Source organism: Canis lupus, chromosome 8 (genome assembly GCF_048164855.1).
Source record: "Canis lupus baileyi chromosome 8, mCanLup2.hap1, whole genome shotgun sequence".
NCBI lineage: Eukaryota > Metazoa > Chordata > Mammalia > Carnivora > Canidae > Canis > Canis lupus.
This window is the reverse complement of record NC_132845.1, coordinates 51,775,357-51,796,121: the sequence shown is the minus strand read 5'-3', so window position 1 is coordinate 51,796,121 and position 20,765 is coordinate 51,775,357. Positions and strand designations below refer to the sequence as shown.

Below are 20,765 nucleotides of genomic sequence, written 5' to 3'. Positions count from 1 at the left end.
GCAGGGTGAGAAGCAGGCTCCCCACAAGGAGTCTGATGTGGGACTCGATCCCGGACCCCATCACACCCTGAGCCCAAGGCAGGTACTCAACTGCTGAGCCACTCAGGCGTCCCAACACTGCACAAACTTTAAAGGTAATTCTTAAAAATACAAACATCTGCATATAGGTAACACATCTATGCAGTACAAAAAAAGGATAATCATTAAATACTCCCACTCTTTTTTTTTTTTTTAAGATTTTATTTGACAGAAAGAGAGAGCCAGAGAGAACACAGAGGGAGCAGCAGAAGGAAAGGAAGAAGCAGGCTCCCAGCCAAGCAGGGAACCTGATGTGGGACTCAATCCCAGGACCCTGGAATTAGGATTTGAGCCAAAGGCAGCTGCTTTAACCAACTGACCTGGGCACCCCCCTCTTTTTCTAAATATTTTATTTATTTGAGAGAGAGAGAGCCAGAGAGAGATCCCTCACTCTTGTTTAGAGATATTCTATGCATTTACATATACTTTTTTTTAACCCAAATGGTAACTTACCTAATATACTTCTGCATCTTGCTTTTTTACTTATATGCTTTTCTATGCAGAATTTCCCATATGTCTATGTATAGAACTGTAGAATAGCTGCATGGTATGTGTTAAAAGTTATTTAACCAGCCTCCTACATACAGAGATTTAGGCTGCTTCCAGTCTTCTACTGTTATAAACAACATCGCAAAAAATATCCTTATACAAATGTCGTCGCTTGTGGTGCAGAATTTTAAATTTTTGTGTAGTTGGATTTATCATGCTTCTTTGGCTTCTGGGTTTGGGTCAAACTCAGAAAGATCTTCCCCTCGGTGATACTTTTTAAAAAGATTTTATTTATTTATTCATGAGAGACAGAGACACAGGCATAGGGAGAAGCAGGCTCCATGCAGGGAGCCCAACGTGGGACTCGATCCCGGGTCTCCAGGATCACGCCCTGGGTTGAAGGCAGGCGCTAAACCGCTGAGCCACCCGGGCTGCCCTCGGGGATACTTTAAAAAAAAAAAAAATCCTTTTTCTGTTTTTTAGTACTTCTATAGTCTTACCTTTTCATTTCCATCTTTGTTTGGATTTTCTTTTGTGTAGGTGTGATATTGGCATCCAGATTAGGATCCACCCACCCCAACCCCACCCCACTCCAAGCTCTGCCCGCACTTCAGATGAGTATTCTCACTATAGCCCAGGATCTAGTAATATATTCTCATCTTACAGGTGAAAAAACAGAGCCTCAGAGAGGTGGAGGCATGTGGCCCAGCTGACTTAGGGAATAATTGGAAACTAGGCTGCAAAGAGTAACCCAGTGACCCCACCCTTAACAATAAAAATAGCCTTTATTTTGAGCCAAGCAATTACTGTAAAAATAAATAAATTTTCTATTTTGGAACAGTTTTAAAGTTACAGAAAATAGCCCAAGGAGTACAGAGAGTTTCCATACAGAGACTAGTACAGAGAGAATAGTACACAGAGTTTCTGTACACCCCCCACTCAGTTTCTCTGTTTCCTACTATCTTAAACCACTGATATATTTTTCACAATAGATAAACCAATATTGACACATTATTATTATCTAAAGCACATATTTTATTCAAATTTGCATAGATGCTACTTTTCCTGGTTTCATGTCCCTACTCTTCCCCAGCCCAGCTACACTTACAAGGGTCATATCTTCTTAGGCTCCTCTTAGCTGCTCAGAGTTTCTCAGACTCTCCCTGTTTTTGGCAAACTTGACAATTTAAGGGGGTAATACCCAGGTATTCTGTAGAAGGTGTCGCCTGTAGTTTGATGGTTTCTCGTGATTGGACTAGGGTTACAGGTTTTGGAGAGAGAGAAACCCCACCGGTGGCGTCATTCTCATCACATCATACCAAGAGTGCATACCGTCAACATGACATCACTGTTGGGTGTGGACCTTGAACGTCTGAGAGTTTGCCAAGTATTATCCCGATAAAGTTACTTGCCCTCCCACCCATACTGCCCTCTTTGGAAGGAAATCACAGGCTCCACCCCTTTTAAATATCTATATAAATGATCTGGAATGCCACAGGAGATTTATCTACGCTTCATTTTTTTTTATTTTTAAAAATTAAAAAACATTTTTATTGGAGTTCAATTTGCCAACATATAGATAACATCCAGTGCTCATCCCTCCAAGTGCCCCCCTCAGTGCCCGTCACCCAGTCACCCTAACACCCCTGCCCTCCTCCCCTTCCACTACCCCTTGTTCATTTCCCAGAGTTAGGAGTCTCCCATGTTCTGTCTCCCTCTCTGGTATTTCCCACTCATTTTCTCTCCTTTCCCCTTTATCCCCTTTCACTAATTTTTATATTCCCCAAATGAACGAGCCCATATAATGTTTGTCCTCTGCTTGCCTTCCTTCACTCAGCGTAACACCCTCCAGGCCCCTCCACGTCGCGCTTCTCATTTATAAATACAATTCAGCAATTCCTTAAACACACGTGCACACCGAGCTACCTTTACTTATTTTTGCTTTTTACTTCTACTCGGCAATGAACTTTCGTGGCCTCAAACTGGACGTGGCTGCATGTGAGGAGCGAGGGAACGTGGATACGCAGTGGAATCATAGGCGAGGTCCCCCCCCTTGCACCCGCACCTCCCGGCTCCCCGAGCGCATTTGCAAACGGGTACAGATACTCGTTGATGCCCCCGCCCGCCCCCCCAACCCCTTTTGTACCCAAATGGTAACTCCCCAGATACACTTGTTCAGAGTCTCAATTACTTGAAGTAATAACCGTCGTGACATTTGAGGAAGCCCCCGGGGCTGGGTCGCCCCGCGTCTCGGCCGCGCGGGGGAGCCTCTCAGCGCGCCCCGGGGCTCCCGCAGCCCCCGCAGCTCCCGCTCCTGCGCCCCCGGGGGCGCCCCGGGCTGAGTGAGAGCCGCCTCGGCGCCGCGCCCCGCCCCGCCCCCGGCTCTGTGACGTCCGCGCCGGAACCTGGAATTTCGGCTCCGGGAGCTGGCGGCGGCGGCGGCGGCGGCGGGAGCGGGGTCCGGGTCCTGGCGGCCGGGGCGCGGCGCGGCCATGAGCGAGGCCGGTGCCCGCGCGCTCCCGCCGGCCCGGCGCAGCGGGCAGCCCTTCGCGCACCCAGGTAGGGCGGCGGGAGCGAGGCGGGGGCGCGGGCCCAGCCGCTCGCCACCTGCCCGCTCCGGGCGGAAAGCGGGCCCCTCCTACCCCCCTCCACCCCACCCCGGGCTCCCCATCTCGCCCCTCCCGGCGGGAGCCCCGGCGTGGGAGCCCCGGCGGCGCGCTGCAGCGGCTCCCCCCGCCCCCCCCGCTCCTGCTCTGGGGACCCCTTCCCTGTTAACAGCACCCAGGACCGGGGGAGAGCCCGCAGCCCCACTCCTTGGCTCCAGGCGCCCGCCTCCCAAGTCCTTGAGGCTTTGCTGGTACAAACCAGCTCTGCCTTGGCCGCCTGTTGCTGTGTGATCTTAGGAAAGCGGCTTGCCTTCTCTGAGCCTCTGGGTCTGCGGCGGTAAAATGGGGCGAGGATGCCGGGGCATCAGTTGCGAGGAAAGTAACGTGAAGGGCCTACCTAGCCCAGGGCTTGGCACATGGGCACAATGAATGGTGGCCAGCCAAGCGTTACAATCTTTGTTCTTTTCTTTTCTTTTCTTTTCTTTTCTTTTCTTTTCTTTTCTTTTCTTTTCTTTTCTTTTCTTTTCTTTTCTTTTCTTCTTTTCTTTTCTTTTCTTTCTCTCTTTCTTTCTTTCTTTCTTTCTTTCTTTCTTTCTTTCTTTCTTTCTTTCTTTCTTTCTTTCTTTCTTTCTTTCTTTGATTTTATTTATTTATTCATGATAGACATAGAGAGAGGCAGAGACACAGGCAGAGGGAAAAGCAGGCTCCATGCAGGGAGCCTGACGCGGGACTCCATCCCGGGACTCCAGGATCACACCCTGGGCTGCAGGCAGGTACTAAACCACAGAGCCAGCCAGGGATCCCCATCTTTGTCCTTTCTTACTGAGTAAAACTCACAGTATCCTGCAAACACTGATTTTTTTTGTTTGTTTGTTTGTTTGTTTGTTTGTTTGTTACAGAAGCCTGTACAGCTGCCACCTAGTTGGCAGCACCTAGGCGGGATTCCTTAGACCATTCCCATCTTACATTTGTCCCTAACAAAACACAGGACCCTGCTGTGAGTTTTATAAGCAGCGTTTCCTTTATTTCCGTTTGAGGATAGAAGTTTTGTTGCAAGGATTTACAGTAAACCATGAGTGGAGATTTGGGCATCAGGACTCTCTCTGATTGGAGTGTTCTCCATGTCTAGAAGAAAAAGAAAGATATCTAGAGAGATCCAAACCCCAGGAAGTTGCTCAGGAGTCAGAAAACAGCAGTCAATTCCGATCAATGCTTATTATTTTCTAGGTCATTATTAAGTGCTGACACCAGCTCCACTTCAGCCTTTCTTTTTTTTTTTTTTTAAGATTTTATCTATTCACGAGAGACACAGAGAGAGAGGCAGAGACACAGGCAGAGGGAGAAGCAGGCATCATACAGAGAGCCTGAAGTGGGACTCGATCCAGGGTCTCCAGGATCATGCCCTGGGCTGCAGGCAGCGCTAAATCGCTGCACCACTGGGGCTGCCCCACTTCAGCCTTTCAATGATAGCCATTCAAGTATTTTTCTAGCTGGTTTCCATTTATCTTCCTCTTGTTTGAGCACAATCCACATTTAAGTTGCTGACCCTGGTTTCCCATAATAGAGGGCAAGGGATTCATGTATCTTGGATTTTTGCTGGGTGTTAAAGGAGACTCTTTAACATCTTTTTAGGAGTGTCTTAACTGACCCCTCTGACTAAAAGGTCTTCCCTGTCCCTCGGACAAATGATGCTTTATGACCTTGTATCCACCAGAACGTCTTGGGAGGCTCAGAAGGGAGCACGTTTGTAACTTTATTGTACTTTGTAAATGGTGGCCTGCTCTACGGGCATCACAGGAGGACGGTTGCTGGAGGAAAGTTGGAGCAGGGCTGGAGACAAAGGGCGTCTGGTTTACAGATTGGGAAATATACGTCCTTGTAAATGATAAAACAGATCACATCATTTCCCTCCTAAATTAAAACTTTCCGGGGATCCCTGGGTGGCTCAGCGGTTTAGCGCCTGCCTTCTGCCCAGGGCATGATCCCTGGAGTCCCGGGATCGAGTCCCGCATCGGGCTCCCTGCATGGGGCCTGCTTCTCCCTCTGCCTGCCTGTGTCTCTGCCAATCTCTCTCTCTCTCTCTCTCTGTGTGTCTCTCATGAACAAATAAAATTTAAAAAAGAAAAAAAAAAACTTTCCAGTGGTTTCTCATTGCAATAAGACTAAGCACCAAACTTTTCTGTGGTGGCTGGTAAGGCCTGGTGATTCTATCCCAGCCCACCTTTCTAGACCTTCATCACCTATGACCCTCCCTTAATCTGTCCAGCTCCAGCTATCCTCACTACCTTTCCATTCCTCCAACATATAGTTACTGCCTCAAGGCCTTTGCACCAGCTGTTCACTTTGCCCGGGCTACATTTCTCTTTGATCTTCCTATGGAAGCTTCTTCCTCCTCCTTTCAGATCTCTGCTCAAATGTCCTCTCAGAGAGGCAGACCTCTGGAACCACCCTGTCTGAAGAAGTGCCCCCATCTCTCTCTCTTCTCCTAACCGATTCCCTTGGTTATTTCTTCAGAGCACTTACCACCATCTGAAGTCACCTGGTTTGATTGTTTTCTTGTCTATTAGCTGTCTCTCCTTGTAGAATGTGGATGCCATGAAAAGCAGGGACTTTGTCTTCTTCTCCTTGGACCTGGAAAAGCGTCTGGCACTTAGTAGATGCTAAATATGTGTTGAATGAATAAATAAATGAATGGGTGAATGAAGTGTACCCAAAGCCACACTGGCAGCTATGGCATAGAGGTTGAGAATCTGGACTGTGGATTCCTAGATGCAAATCCTCATTTTCTGTGTACTGCTCTTATCTTTAGGCAAGGCACTTAAGTGCTTCGTGCCTCGGTTTCCTTATGTATTAAATGGAAGTAATGATAGTATCTACTTCAAGGGGTCAGTATAAGGATTAAGAGAGTTAATTACATAAAAAGCTTGGTAAGTACTTATATTAGTTATCTGTGCCATGTAACAAATTATCCCCAAACTTACAGACTTAGAACAGTGATAATCACTTCTTATCTCACAGTTTCTGCAAGTCAGGAATTTGGGGATGACGTATCTGGTTCTGGCTCAGAGTCTCCTGCGAGGTTGAGTTCATGGTGTGGGCCAGAGATGCAGTCCTCTGAAAGCTTGCCTGGGGCCAGAAGATCCCTTTCAAAGATGGCTTGCTCATACTGATGGCAAATTGACACTGGGTGTTGGCAGGAAGCCTCTCTATGTGGACTTCCCCGAAGCTGCTTAAGTGCCCCATGGACATGGCTTTCTCTGGAGCCTCTGATCCAGGAAAGAGCAAAGAAGAAGCCATTAAGGTCTTTTATCATCTGCTCTTGGAGATCACACCCTGTTATTTCTGCAATATCTTTTTGGTCATGTGGGCCAGCCCTGTTCAGTGTAGAAAGGACCCATGGAAGGGTGTGAATGTCAGGGTATTTTAGGGGGAGAGGATCACCGGGAGCCACCCTGGAGACTGGTTGCCACAGGACCATCAAAGTGTTAACTGTTATTATTAATGCCTCTGTTCCCTACTAGATGATAAGCCTACTAGGAGGACAAGAGCTGGCCTGTTTGGCCCACCATCATGTCCCCAGTGCTAGGTGCATAGTAGGCCTTCAGTAAATATTAGTTGAGTGGATGCCTTTCATGATTTGGTCCTATGATGCTTCTAGAGCCTGTGAAGCCCCTTCTGTTCCCTCTGCCATGGGTGCCATTCATTACCTTATTCTATTATAAGGCATATTCCTTCTTTCAATCTGGTGTCACTTCCTCCTAGAAGCCTTCCCTGACTGCTTCTCTTCTCACAGACTGGACTCTGTGTCCCTGCTCTGTATCCACATGGCCCACTGGCCAGTGTAGTCCATTGAGCTGTATTCTTGCTTCTCTTGAGATGTATTATCTTTAAGAGCAGGGATTTTGGAATGGAACAGACCCAAGTTCAGACAATGACTTGTCTCAGTTTCCACCATTCTTTTTTTTTTTTTTTTTTTTTTTTTTTTAGTTTCCACCATTCTAAGGGAAGGTTCTGATAGAAGTAAAATCTGGAAGACCACATTCTCCCAGGGCCTCTAGAAAGGATTGCCCCTGTGAGCCAGCCCCTGGCTATCTCTCCTGATCCCTGTTGCTTTCCCTTCCTCCCCGCCTGGCTCCAGCCACCCACTGGTCTCTTCCAGGGTTATTCTTCTCAGGTCCTGCAGTCACTATTCCTCTGCCTGATTGCAGCTTGAATGTCACCTTCCGGAAGAGCCAAAGACCCTGCCCTATCTCAAGTACCCATAGGAGGCATTTGCTCATCCCCCAGGCCCCTCAGCCCCATGGTTCCTGGCATGTTCCATGTTTACGAATGGAATGACTCTTGGTGACTTTTCCCAATCAAACGTTTACCATATTCCATCTGGTAAGTACTTCATACTAGATCATCTAGCATGCATTCAATGACTTTTAAATTGAGGTATGATTCACATAACAAAGCCAACCATTTGGAAAGTATACAATTCAGTGGCATTTAGGACATTCACAGTGTTGTGCAACCACTATCTATCTAGCTCCCAGACATTTTCATCCCCCCCAGAGGAAACCCTGTGCCCAATAAGCTATCACTCCCAGATTCCCCCTCCACCCAGCCCCTGGGTACCCCTAATCTGCATTCTGTCTGTGAATTTACCTGTCCTGGACATTGCATAGAAATGAACTCATACCATAGTGTGACCTTTTGTGACTGCTTCACTTAGCATAAGTAGTATATTCGAGGTTCATCCATGTGGTAGCACATATTAGGACTTCATTCCTTTTTACGGCTATATAATATTCCTTTGCATGCAGTTTTTTTATCCATCATCTGTTGATGGACATTTGGATTGTTTCCATCTTTTGACTATTAGGAAAAATGCTGCTGTGAGCACTTGTGTACAAGTGTTTGATTGGACATCTGTTTTCAGCTCTCCTGGGTATAAATTTCGGAGTGGAATCACTCGATCATATGGTCATTCTCTGCTTAACTCTTTGAAGATTGGCCAAACTCCAGGACTCTTAACCCTCATGTGGGGGTTTGCTGTGACTATTACCCCATTGTTCATTGGGGAAACCCAAGTGACTCAACCAAGATGACCTGATTGTCAATATGCTGTGACTACATGGGATTGCAACTTCTAGGATGGTTTCAGAGCCACTCACCTCTCCTCTCTCCACCTCAAAGGGCATCACTTTGGGTGGTGGGTGACTTATTTGAATTGACCCCATATTCCACAAGGTGGGACTTGGTCTGGGCCTTTGGAGCAGGAACACTTGGAAAGGTAAAGGGATAAAAACTAAACAGCCTCTTTAGACTCCTTCTGTGAGGGGCACTAGGACTTGGTTTGTTTTTTGTTTTGTCTTTAAGATAAATAGAACATCTGGAAGTAGTTTTTATGAAGCCTGCCTGGCCCAGGTACAAATCCCAATGTGTCTATTTATCAGGTGGGTAACCTTGAGCAAGTCCTGTTACCTCTGTGACTTTCAGTTTTCTTTCCTGTGCAATGGGGATAATCATACCCCCTATCTGCTAGGGTTGCTGAGAAAGTTTTTTTTTTTTTTTTTTTTAAGGTTTATTAATTTATTTTGGAGAGAGAGAGAGAGAACGTGCAGGTGGGGGAGCAGTGGAGGGAGGGGCAGAGGGAGAGGGTCTCATGCAGACTCCTCACTGAGCTCAGAGCCTGAGGATAAGGCGGGGGTTTGACATCACAACCCTGAGATCATGACCTGAGCCAAAAATCTAGAGTCGGACACTTCACTGACTGAGCTACTCAGGTGCCCTGGTTGAGGACTTAGCACCACACCCGGCAGGCACTGAGCACTCAAATGGTAGCTGTTGCTATTATTATATTATTATGTTATTATTACTTAGGCCTTCTCTAGCCTTAATATTATAAGATTTGATGATTTCATGTGCTGCATACCAGCACTTTCTGGAGTTACACCATTAGTTCTTTTTTTTTTTTTAAATTTTTTTTTTTTTAATTTTTATTTATTTATGATAGGCACACAGTGAGAGAGAGAGAGGCAGAGACACAGGCAGAGGGAGAAGCAGGCTCCATGCACCGGGAGCCCGACGTGGGAATCGATCCCGAGTCTCCAGGATCGCGCCCTGGGCCAAAGGCAGGCGCCAAACCGCTGCGCCACACAGGGATCCCTACACCATTAGTTCTATGTTAAGTAACTATTTGGGTTGTTGTAGTCTGACACATTGTCTTAAACTGGAAGACAAGTTATCGTTCATCCTGCAGGGTTTATTTTGTTGTCCTTATCTGCTCAGGCCATACATCAGGGTTACTTGTCATCCTGAAAGGTTTCCTGGGAGGGAGGGATCTTCTGCAGGTCTCGAGGCAGCCGGAGACTGTACAGGCCACCAAAGGCCACAATGGTTCTCTGGCGAGCCAGCCATTTGACTTGAGTTGTTTTTTCCCCTCTGTCTGAAGAGGCCAAGTGAGCTCTGCCCAGCAACTCAGGCCAGATTAGGCCCAAAAGCCCTCGATGACTTTTTTTTGTTTTGTGTTTTTTTTTTTTTTTTTTTTTTCAGGAAGTGAAGAATTTAGAGGGATAAAAGGGGGAAATGACTTTTCAGTGTTGTAAGCTTTGTTGCAATCTGGTTTCTTTTTAAAGGAGCTTTGTTGGTAGTGTGGGACCACCCAGACCTTCAGTGGGGCTCCCCCCTCCCCAACACCAGTAGGACGGGGAGAAGGGAACTGAGCCTGCCTGAACCAAGACCCAGTACCCAGGAGAGGAACCTAGTGGTGAAAGAGGCAGGCGAGAGACATGCTTTTAGGAAGCATCTAGTCCAGTGGGGGAGACACTCGCTGAACAGGTAAAGAGGGATATAGGGTAGTTATAGCCAGCCATAACTGCCAAGAAGGAAATAAACAGGTGAGGAGCTAGAGAGGGAGAGGGCTGACTTAGCTGAGATGGTCAGAGAGGTCTCTGTGAGGCATGGACTTTGGGGCTGAGGCTGAAGGGTGTAAAGGCACCAGTCATATGAAATGCATCCAGTAGAAGGAGCATCCAGGGGGGCATCCAGCAAGAGCACAGGGTGAAGGTGGGAATGACGTTGGTGTATTTGGGGAGGGTGCAGGCTGCAGCTTCGATGTGGACTAGTGGGGATGAGGTCAGGCAAGCAGAAGCCAGTTCCTGAGGACCTGGTTGGCCCTAGTCAGCAGTTTGACTTTGGACTCAAATGGATAAGTTTCTTGAATTACTCACAGCAACTCACCAAGTATTATTTGCCCATTTTACCCCCCCTAGAAACTGAGGCTCTGAGAAGTTACAAGCTACTGAAACAGAAGGGCATTAATGTCGTGACTCTAGAACCCGCGTGTCTGTGTGTTCATTGGACAGTTGTTTATTTGATTTAAGATGTGCCAGGCAGCGTGCTAATGGCCAGGGTGTCCAAGTGAAAAAGAAACTCCGAGGTCTTTGCCCTCGGGGTTCAGAACTTGGCTCAACCTTGGCCAGAATTCCTCTCTGAACTTTCTTTATTGCAAAATGAAGAAGGACCCATGTGGTAAAGAAATAGGATCACAGATGAAAAGTATAGAAAGGGTTTGGTATAATAATCATGGTGCATGGCGAATGCTCCTTCAAGTCTCGCTGTTTTTGTCGTCGCTTCCAGAAATGTTAGAAATCTTTTTTGTAGAAGTCTTGGCCAAGGAAGATAAACACTCCACATAAGAAGTAGCTTGGTCTGTAGTAAGGTCCCTCACAACAAATATAAAATCTTTCTGTACATTGGATTCATCAACAAATAACCAGATGTGTAGCACAATGTGCCAGGCATTAAGCCTAGGGTCCAAGGGTCTCTAAGCCAAGGGTCTGCCAAACTGCAACTCACGGGCCAAATCCAGCCTGCCGCCTATTTTTATAAATAAAATTTTATTAGAACACAGTCATGCCCATTCATTTATGGATTATGGCTGCTTCCTGTAATGATGGCATAGATGAATAGTTGTGATAGAGACTCAGGTGATAACAGTAAGGAAATAGTAACGTTCTCTGGCCTCTTTTGTTTTTTCTTTTTTAATCTTTTTTTTTTTCAAGATTTATGTATTTATTCCTGAGAGACACAGAGAGAGAGAGGCAGAGACATAGACAGAGAGAGAAGCAGGCTCCATGCAGGAAGGCTGATGTGGGACTCAATCCCAGGACCCCGGGATCATGACCTGAGCCAAAGGCAGACATTCAACCACTGAGCCACCCAGGTGTCCCTGTTTTTTTTTTCTTTTTTTAAAAAGATTTTATTTTTTTATTCAAGAGAGACACAGAGAGAGACAGCGACATAGGCAGAGGGAGAAGTGCGGGGAGCCCGATGCGGGACTCCATCCCAGGGCCCCGGGATCATGCTATGAGCCAAAGGCAGATGCTCAACCACAGAGCCACTTAGTTGCTCCTTGCTGACCTGTCTTCCTTTTTTTTTTTTTTTTTTTTAATTTTTATTTATTTATGATAGTCACAGAGAGAGAGAGAGAGGCAGAGACACAGGCGGAGGGAGAAGCAGGCTCCATGCACCGGGAGCCCAATGTGGGATTCGATCCCGGGTCTCCGGGATCGCGCCCTGGGCCAAATGCAGGCGCCAAACCGCTGCGCCACCCAGGGATCCCTGACCTGTCTTCCAAGCATATAATAGCCATCTAATCCTCAAGATGGTCATGTCAGGAACTACTATCACCATTTTACAGATGGGAGAACTGAGGCGGAATGGTCAACAAGGTAACAGGTGGACCTGGGATTGGAATTCAAGGAGTGGGCCTTGGAGGCTGTGCTTTTAACCACTATATCTGTCACCTCCTCAGACAGATACTTATTCTCACTGAGAATCACAGTGATTGCTCCCCAGAGAGGCCACCGGATGCTCCACTCGCTTGAAAACCAGGAGACTCCGGTTCAGGGCCCAGCGTCACTCTGATTACCTTGTTAGTCACTTCTCTTGGAGACTGTTTACTCATCTGGTCATAAAGCCTTGGACCCGGCTAGTCCGTAGGCCCTACCCAGGTGCCAGGTGGTATGACTCACACAGGTCCTCCCAGCCTGGCAGTTCTGAAGTCTGGCAGATAGAGGAGGCTCCCAAGGCCCTTGGGTCCTCCCCTCTCAGAAAAACGCACAGTAGCTACTGGCAACACGGGGCTATGCAAATAGACATTGAATAAAGTCTGATAAAATTAAAAATTCATTTCCTTAGTCTCACCAGTCACATTTCAATTGCTCAGGAGCCACACATGGCTAGTAGTCACCGTACTGGGCAGTGCAGATATAGAACATTTTTATCATTGCCAAAGGACAGTGCAGCCTGACATTTGATGGCCTGGCATGAGAAATAGCCATGCCAACCTGTGCAGCTCAAGGACAGAAATAGCCACAGGGCCAGCCAGAGAGCTCTTGCTAAATCTGAGTCAGATTATGTCATTCCACTGCTCAAAACCCTTCATAGCTCCCCTCCTTTCTTCTTTTTTTTTTTTTTTTTTTTTTTTTTTTTTTTTTTTGCTCCCCTCCTTTCTTGACTAAAAGCCGAAGTCCTCACCATGGCCCACAGACCCTGTGTGGTCTGGCTTGTTTCTCCCCAGAACTCTTACCCTGCCACTCATCACTCTCCTTAGCCATACTGGCCTCCCTCCTGTTCTTTGAACTGACTGGGCACAGTCCTGCCTCAGGCCCTTTGCACTTACTCTTCTCTCTCCCTTGGATGCTCTTCTCCCAGATAGCCATGTGGCTCTTTCCTTCCCTTCCTATAGGCTTTGCCCAAACCCATCCATGCCTTATTTTCCTCCACATGCTCTCAATATCTGCAGTATATTGTTCTTGGCTTGTTTACTATTGGTCTCTTCTGACTAGAATATAATTCCCATAAAGACAAGGGAATTTGTGTGTCATATTGAAGGCTGTCACCTAGCAGTTGCTCAGTAAATGTTTTTAAGTGAGCAACTGAATGAATGGATGGATGGGCAGATGTGTCGCCTTTCCAGGAAGAGGGCAGTCATAGGACTGTGGCCATGGACCACTTGGTGGAGATGTCCTAGCAGCTTCAACTAGATGCCCTAGACCCTGGGCCCTCGGGTTAGGGTTAGAGTTAGCTGTGAGCACAGATTACTTGGGGTACCCCACCCCTAGTTAGCATCCAAAATAAAAGCAATGTTAAAGAATATGGTGGAAAGAAGCCCAAAAAGTTCTGAAATCAGTGTATACATTGCTTTATTGGTAATCTCAAATGGGATATGCACAAGCCATTTGATCATTTCTTGAGACATAACAGCAAAGCACACATCTAATAGGGCTTCTAATTGGGATGTTGACCATATATTATATTCTGTACCTTAAATAGGAAGAATGATTGGATGTTGACCGTATATTATATATTTATTTTTTGCCAGCTTATTTTTTCTCCTTTAGAATTTTTTTAAAGATTTTATTTATTTATTCATGGGGGAGAGAGAGAGAGAGAGAGAGGCAGAGACACAGGCAGAGGGAGAAGCAGGCTCCATGCAGGGAACCTGACGTGGGACTGGATCCCGGGTCTCCAGGATCATGCCCTGGGCTGAAGGAGGCGCTAAACCGCTGAGCCACCCAGGCTGCCCTAATTTTTTTTTTCAATTGTGAAAAAAAAAAAAATATCATCCATATAAAAAAGAATGGTATTCAGTACTTACATTCCTTAAATCTTTTTCTCACTTTTTAAAAAAGAGAGACAGAGAGAGAGGCAGAGACATAGGTGGAGGGAGAAGCAGGCTCCCTGTAAGGAGCCTGATGTGGGACTCCATCCCCCAAATCCGGGATCACACCCTGAGCCAAAGGCAGATGCTCAACTGGTGAGCCACCCAGGTGTCCCTTTTTCTCACTCTTTGATGCCCCTGCTTTGCTGGTGTGCTAAACACATGCTTTGGTCTGCCTGGTAGATGAGCCAACATTGCCTGTACCCTACACACCTGATTCATTCATTCATTCATTCATCCGTTCGTTCAGCAGGTGTTTATTGAACATCATGTGTCTGGTTCTGTGCTAGAATCTGGGAACTCAGCAGTGCAAGAGAGGTGGGGTCCCTGCTCTCCCGGGGGCTGCAGTCCTACTGGGGAAGGGAGAGGATTGGAGATAAGGTGCAAGTGAACAGTTAGGGAGGAGGATAGAATTAGGGATGAGTACAGTGGGGTGGGCTCTCAGGAGTTAAGGCTGAAGGAGTGAGTGAAAGCTCACTGAGGCAGGAAGTAAATCTGCAAACCTTCCTCCTCTCCAGAGTCTCCTGCAGAGAGGGGTTCCATACAATTTGTCAAACAGAACTCAGTTTCCCCAGCGGCTGGCGAGAGGCCTGGACCAGATGACCCAGAAGGTCCCTTCTTGTCGGGAGTTTCCAGGATTCTGTGAGTGGGAAGAAAAACCCTGAAGTGAACCCAGCACCAAATACGGTTGGGTTAGGTTCTTGGCAGGCACACGAAGGAAGTTGGTGGTAGTTTTAGTCCCATTTGGATCACGGTTGGCTTGTGCCCACATCCTGGGAATGTAGAGGATCTCACGGCCTGTGAAAAGAACTGTCAAGGTAGTTGGGACCTAAGGATGCTGTCCAGGTATACCTGCCTCTGCCCCTCCTTCAGATGGAGGGCTCTCCATGAGCAAGACACTGCTCTAAGTCTCAGAGAGACTACCTTTGTCCTTAACCCAGAAGAATACTAGATGTCAGAAAAAGTACTTAAGGGACGCCTGGGTGGCTCAGCGGTTGAGCACCGCCTTTGGCCCAAGGCATGACCCTGGAGTCCCTGGATTGAGTCCCACGTCAGGCTCCCTGCATGGAGCCTGCTTCTCCCTCTGCCTGTGTCTCTGCCTCTCTCTCTGTGTCTCTCATGAATAAATAAATAAAATCTTAAAAAAAAAGTACTTAATTCCCGCGCCTGCCCCCACATCTCCTGTAATTACCCATTCATCTTCCCACCTAAATAATCCTCTCCCAATTGCTACCAGATTCTAGACATTCCTAGATGGAGGCGTATCCCAATGTCGCATATATGCTCCTGCCTCCCACGCAGACAGCCCACAGGCAGCCCACACACGGACCATAGCACTCCGAGGCCATGCTGGGATGACACTCCAGCTGGGCCACCTCAGGAGAACCTCTGACAGAAACTATAATGAGACATTCTTATTCTCTAAGGATGAGAAAAGCAAGGCTCTGAGAGATGATGAAACCTGTCTAGGAAGCCAAAACCAGGAGTTTGTCTTGATGGCAATGCCTTGGGTGAGCCACCATTTCTCTGGGTCCCGTTTTCCCCATTGAAAAGCCAGGGCAGTGAAGCCTTCTCTGTCTACTGCTGCACGTTGGCGTGAGAAATCAGGTGATGTCATGCTTTGACCAATGTCTGGTCCTGTTTGAAAACAAGCGGAGGTGGATCCTAGTGATAAAAATAATGAGGCCTGCGTTCAAAGGTATGATTGGAGTTTTTTTTTTCTTCTATTTGAAGATGAAGCGCTTCCCACGAACATCTGAAGAGGAATAATCCTTCCTTCCTCTGCGATGATGGCCATTTTGAAAATATGGTGTTCTACCAGGGACTGTTGTGAAATATGAATATGAGTGTATGAAGGAAAAATGAAATAATTTCTCTTAGTGTTCACAAAGCACTTTCAAATCCATGGCCCCCTGAATCATTTTATGGTGAGGACTACAGCTTTGGTATTTGGCAGGCCTGTGAGAGGCTCCTAATTCCAGCACTTACTAGCTGTGTGAGTGGGCCCTTCAATTCTCCAGACCTCAGTTTCTTCATCCGTAAAATGGGGTGATCCTATTTAAAGAGTAGTTCAGAGTTGTAAGTGTGGTGACACATACCTCCCATAGCCTGGCACAAGGTTAGTGCTCGGTAAACCCTACATAATGTTATTTGGGTCGTTTGTAATGCCACCCTCATGATCACGCCAATGACGTCTGTGGTATTATATACCCCATTCCTGAGAAGAAAAACATGTGACCCAGAGATGGTCATTGTGGCCTAGCTCGTGGGTGACAAGCCAACCCAGGCTCCAGCCCCAACCCTTGGTCCCTCACCCTACAGTTGCTGAAGATTCAGTTGGTTGGTGCTGTTCCATTTCAAAGACCTTTGTTTGTGGTTCATAAGAGCTCTTTGTTGCTGTCCAGAAGGAGTGGCCTCCAGCCAGGGCTTGGACCCTTTAGCCTCCAGGCCCCCGCCTGCCCCCCCCCTCCTTTGCACTAGGGAGCCACTGTTACTAAAGGAAGTGTAGCATATCCTCAGGGTGTTCCTGAGCTGGGAAATGGAAGGTTGAGTGAGATTCACAGTCCTGGGCTTGGCAACTGGCAGGGCTCCAGGCGCGTGGCTGTGTGTCATCTGCAGTGGGACAGCTGTTCCGTTGTGTCTGAATATGCTCATCAGAGAGGCAAACGTTACAAATCTGCACTGTCAGACTCGCATCCAGAGAGCAAGGCCTTGGCTGGCTCCCCCTGCCCAGTGCTGGCCCCTGTGGTAGGGCCCATCCTTAGCCCGGCAGTCTCCAGAACGATCCTTTAAAATGTGGTCAGATCTCAGCATGCACTCAGAGCCCTCAGCGGCTTCCAGTTGGCCTCATCCAAGTGTCATGCCCAGCCCACAGAGTCTGACTCAATCTGGCCCCAGCCATCTCTCTAGAACCCCTGCTTTTCCATGCTCCCTAGTCTAGTTACCTATTGTTGTCAACAAACTAAACGTGATGGCTTCTGCGTTTTATTGTTTCTGCTGATTCTGTGCATCAGGAAATCAGCAGGGCATGGAAGAGATGGTTTGCTCTGCTGTGTGTCATGTCTGTTGGGTCTGGAGCTTCCATATGGGCCTCTTCATGCCCATGGCAGTGCTCGCTGAGGATGACGCAAGGGCCGGGGACTGGCTGCAACAGCTCGCTGGGGTCAGAGCCAGAGACTTTGGTTCTCACTGGCCAGAATTGGTTCTCATCCTTGGACACTTGGGGCCTCTTCCTCTCCCAGCAGCATTGCCAGACTTCTTAGACGACGGCCTGAGGGTCCCAGCAGCACAAAAGTGGGAACTTCCAGGCCCTTTTAAGGCTTGGGGCTGGAATTGGCTGAGCAACATTTCTTTTGCAACCTCTGGCTAAAGCAAGTCACAGATCCAGCCTAGACTCCAGGGAAAGGGATTGCAGAGAGGCTGGTGTGGCTTATCAGGGGTCAGGAACAACAGAGCCTATGAGGCTGCTGTTCATTCACTCTTCTCTAGCCATGTAGGCCTCCATGCTCTTACTAAAGCATGTTGTACACACACCCACCTCAGGGCCTTTGCACTTGCTGTTTCCTTTTCCTGGGATGCCCTTCCCCAAATATCCGCAGGGCTCATGTCCTCTATTCAGCCCCAGCTTAAATGCTACTTTAGTACAGAGACCATACCTGACCCACCTATCAGAACCTAGATGGAGGCATCCCAACGTTGCATATATGTTCCTGCCTCCCTTGCAAACGGGAGAGACCCTACTCTGTTTTTGTTTTTGCGCTTACCACCTCCTGGCATAATATTCATCACCTATTTACTATCTAATCTTCCCCTGCCCCCTCGTCTAAATATAAGTGCTGTGTGAAAAGGGCATTTGCTTTGTTTGAGGCAGTATCTCTAGCTCCAGATCTGACACATGATGAATACATTTGTTGAATGAATATTGGAGAGGAGGAAACAAGTTCAGAGGTTAAGTAACTTTCCCAAAGACACACAACACTAATAACAACAGAGTCAGGATTCCAACCAAGCATCTAATATTAAGTCTTAGAATTTTTTTTTGCCTATGGGGGGTGGTAACTGCTTAGATAATTATGGCTATTTTCTACTTCCTCTCTCTCTGTCCTATCTCCATTCAAGGTAGTCTTTCCACAACAAAAACTGAATCAGGCATAAAACCCATCTTGAAGGTAGCATCCCTCAACTTCAGTGGAAGGCCCTCCCTTCTTAGACCCCTGCATAAGGCACAGCAAAACTTGGCCTCTAGCAGTGGCCTGATGTAATAAATACAGATTTTTTTTTTAAAGATTTTATTTATTTATTCATGAGAGACACACACACAGAGGCAGAGACACAGGCAGAGGAAGAAGCAGGCTCCATGCAAGGAGCCTGATGTGGGACTGGATCCTGCGACTCTGGGATCACACCCTGAGCCAAAGGCAGACACTCAACTGCTGAGCCAAATACAGGTGTCCCGCAAATACAGATTTTTGAGTCAGGAAGACCTGGTTCTGTTTTCAGCGCCTCCACTCACAGGTTAAGCATTGGCAAAATAGTAATGTCATCCATCCATCCATCCATCCATCCATCCATCCATCTAATGAGTATTTATTGAATTCCTCTCTGAATCAAGAATGGTGCTAGGTCCTGGGGTGCAGTGGTAAAGACATCATCACAGTTCTTGCCCTCTGAGAATTTCCAGTCTCCTGGAGGAGACAGGTGTACTCACACAGTCACACAAATGAACTTATTTACAAATATTATGTACTTATTTACAAATTGTGATGTGCTGTAAAGGACTTAGTGTGTATGTGGGGGAATGTGTGACAAGGCACCTATAATAGTGCAGTGGGGCAGGAGCAGTTTCCCTAAGGAAGTGACATTTGAGTAGGAGCTAATAGGATAAATAGGTGTGGCAAGTTCATTCCAGGCAGAGGAAACAGCATTTGCAAAGGCTCTGAGGAGGAAGGAACAGGGCTTATCTTAGTATCTGAAAGATCCTAAAAAAATGTGTGATTAGAGGGCAGAGAGCTTGAGGAACTGGAGACAAGACAGGAATCTGACCATACATGGCTTTGAGGACCTGGGCATGGGGTTGGGGAAACCCATCTACTTTATTTTCTCATCTGTAAAATGGTACTGATAGTAGTACCTACCTCAGTATGTGTGGGCATCTGTGGTCAGCTGGCTGACAGCTGACTGTAGGTTGTCTGGGATGGTCTCAGCTGGGGTGATCATCCCTGTTCCAGTGGTCATAACCTTCAGCAGGTTAGCTTGGGCTTGTTCATGTGACAGTAACTGGGATCCAGGGAGCAATAGAAGCTGGCAAGGCCCAGAACTGGACAACATCACTTCTACTGCATTCTGTTGGTCCGAGCAAATCACACTGCCAGCCCAGATCCATGATTCTGTGTGCCTGGTGCACAGGAAATGCTCTGTCAATGCTATTATTATTGTTGTCATTGGTGTTGATGTTATCACTATGCATTTGCATAGTGCTTTATGCTTTTCAGAGTTTTATCCCATACAGCATTATAGCCTACACTGTGTGAAGATAGTTGGGGCAAATTGTACTAGCCCTATCTGACAAATGTAGAAGAGTTTAGATAATTGCCTGAGGTCACACATTTGGTAGTGACTGCAGCCAAACACTGGAACTCAGTTATCATGTAACCTAAAGCATATTTGTACATGCATCTGCTGAAAGTGAACCCATTTGCAGCTGATGTCATTGTTCTGAGCACCAACCTGGTAAATAGGATAATAAAAGGTACAAATGCCTTTGTCAGTGATGTAGGCTAGTGACCATCTGCAAGATTTAGGTATAGCCTCTGAGACACAAGTCTCAATGCAAAAAAAAAATTTTTTTTTTTTTGGCTCTTAAGTTCACTGGAGTCAATGATGGATCTTTCTCTCTTTTTTTCCTGCCCAGAGAGTCTCTCTTTGGACTCCAGTTTCTTTTCTTCTCCACCTGTGAATTTCCTTCAAGAATTGCCAAGCTATCGGTCCATTGCACGTAGGAGGACAACCATTCCTTCTCGAGACAAGCAAAGTGGTACTTTGCTGAAGCCGACAGACTCTTACAGTTCCCAGCTGGAAGGAAGAATCACTGAAAACCTCAACAGCCAATCGATTCGGAAGTATGCACTGAACATCTCTGAGAAGCGGAGGCTAAGGTTTGTTTGGTGGGCCATCTAGAAGGCATCTGATGTCTGTTTTGGGCAGAGGTGTGTTTTATGCATGGAATGCATTTCCTAAAGAGTTTACATAATTAGAATATATTACTTAAGGTCAACCAAGCTGTGATAACAAAGTTACCCAAACAGGTAATAGCTCAGTTTATTTCTTCTTCACCTAAGAGTCCTAGGTTCAGATCAAGGGGAAACTTTGTAGTCATTCAGGGACCCAGGCTCTGTCCATCTTGTGGCTCCGCAATCCCCCAAAACCTCACTGTTGTCTACAGTTCCTCCCTGTTTCCCCTTCCCTCAGGCCCTGCCAGCTACTACTCTACTCTTTTCTCTAGATTTGCCATTCTGGACATTTCAGATAAGTGGAATCATACAATATGTGACCTTTTGTACCAGGATTCCTTCACTTAGCATAATGTTTTCAAGCTTCTTCAACCAAGTTGTGACATGTATCAGTATGTTGTTCCTTTTTATGGTAATGATATTTCATCATAGGGATGAATATGCCTCATTTTGTCCATTCATTGGTTGGTGAACATTTGGGTTCTACCTTTTGGCTATTGCGAATAGTGCTGCTATGAACATTTATGTGCAAATTTTTGTTTGGGACCCTGTTTTCAGTTCTTTGGGGATATCTACCTAGAAGTGGAATCTCTGGGTCATATGGTATTTTTATGTTTAACTTTGTGAGGAATATCAAGACTGTTTTCC

General features: G+C 46.8%; 1 protein-coding gene across 5 annotated transcripts in view; it reads left to right on the top strand.

The window, feature by feature from the left end:
* The first annotated feature begins 2,996 nt into the window (after nucleotides 1–2,996).
* The window catches only part of TMC7 (transmembrane channel like 7), a 62,320-nt gene continuing 44,551 nt past the window's right edge, over nucleotides 2,997–20,765 (top strand). For 4 of the 5 annotated variants that reach the window (XR_012035538.1, XM_072835943.1, XM_072835942.1 and 1 more), the window contains exons 1-2: nucleotides 2,997–3,126; nucleotides 19,799–20,042. Coding sequence is in view for 3 of the 5 variants with exons in the window: in XM_072835943.1 (XP_072692044.1) it covers nucleotides 3,060–3,126; nucleotides 19,799–20,042 (311 nt within the window). In the remaining 2 variants the exon portion in view is untranslated. Of the gene's footprint in view, nucleotides 3,127–3,928; nucleotides 3,947–19,798; nucleotides 20,043–20,765 lie in introns of those variants that run through there. The other variant, XM_072835946.1, reaches the window with a different exon arrangement.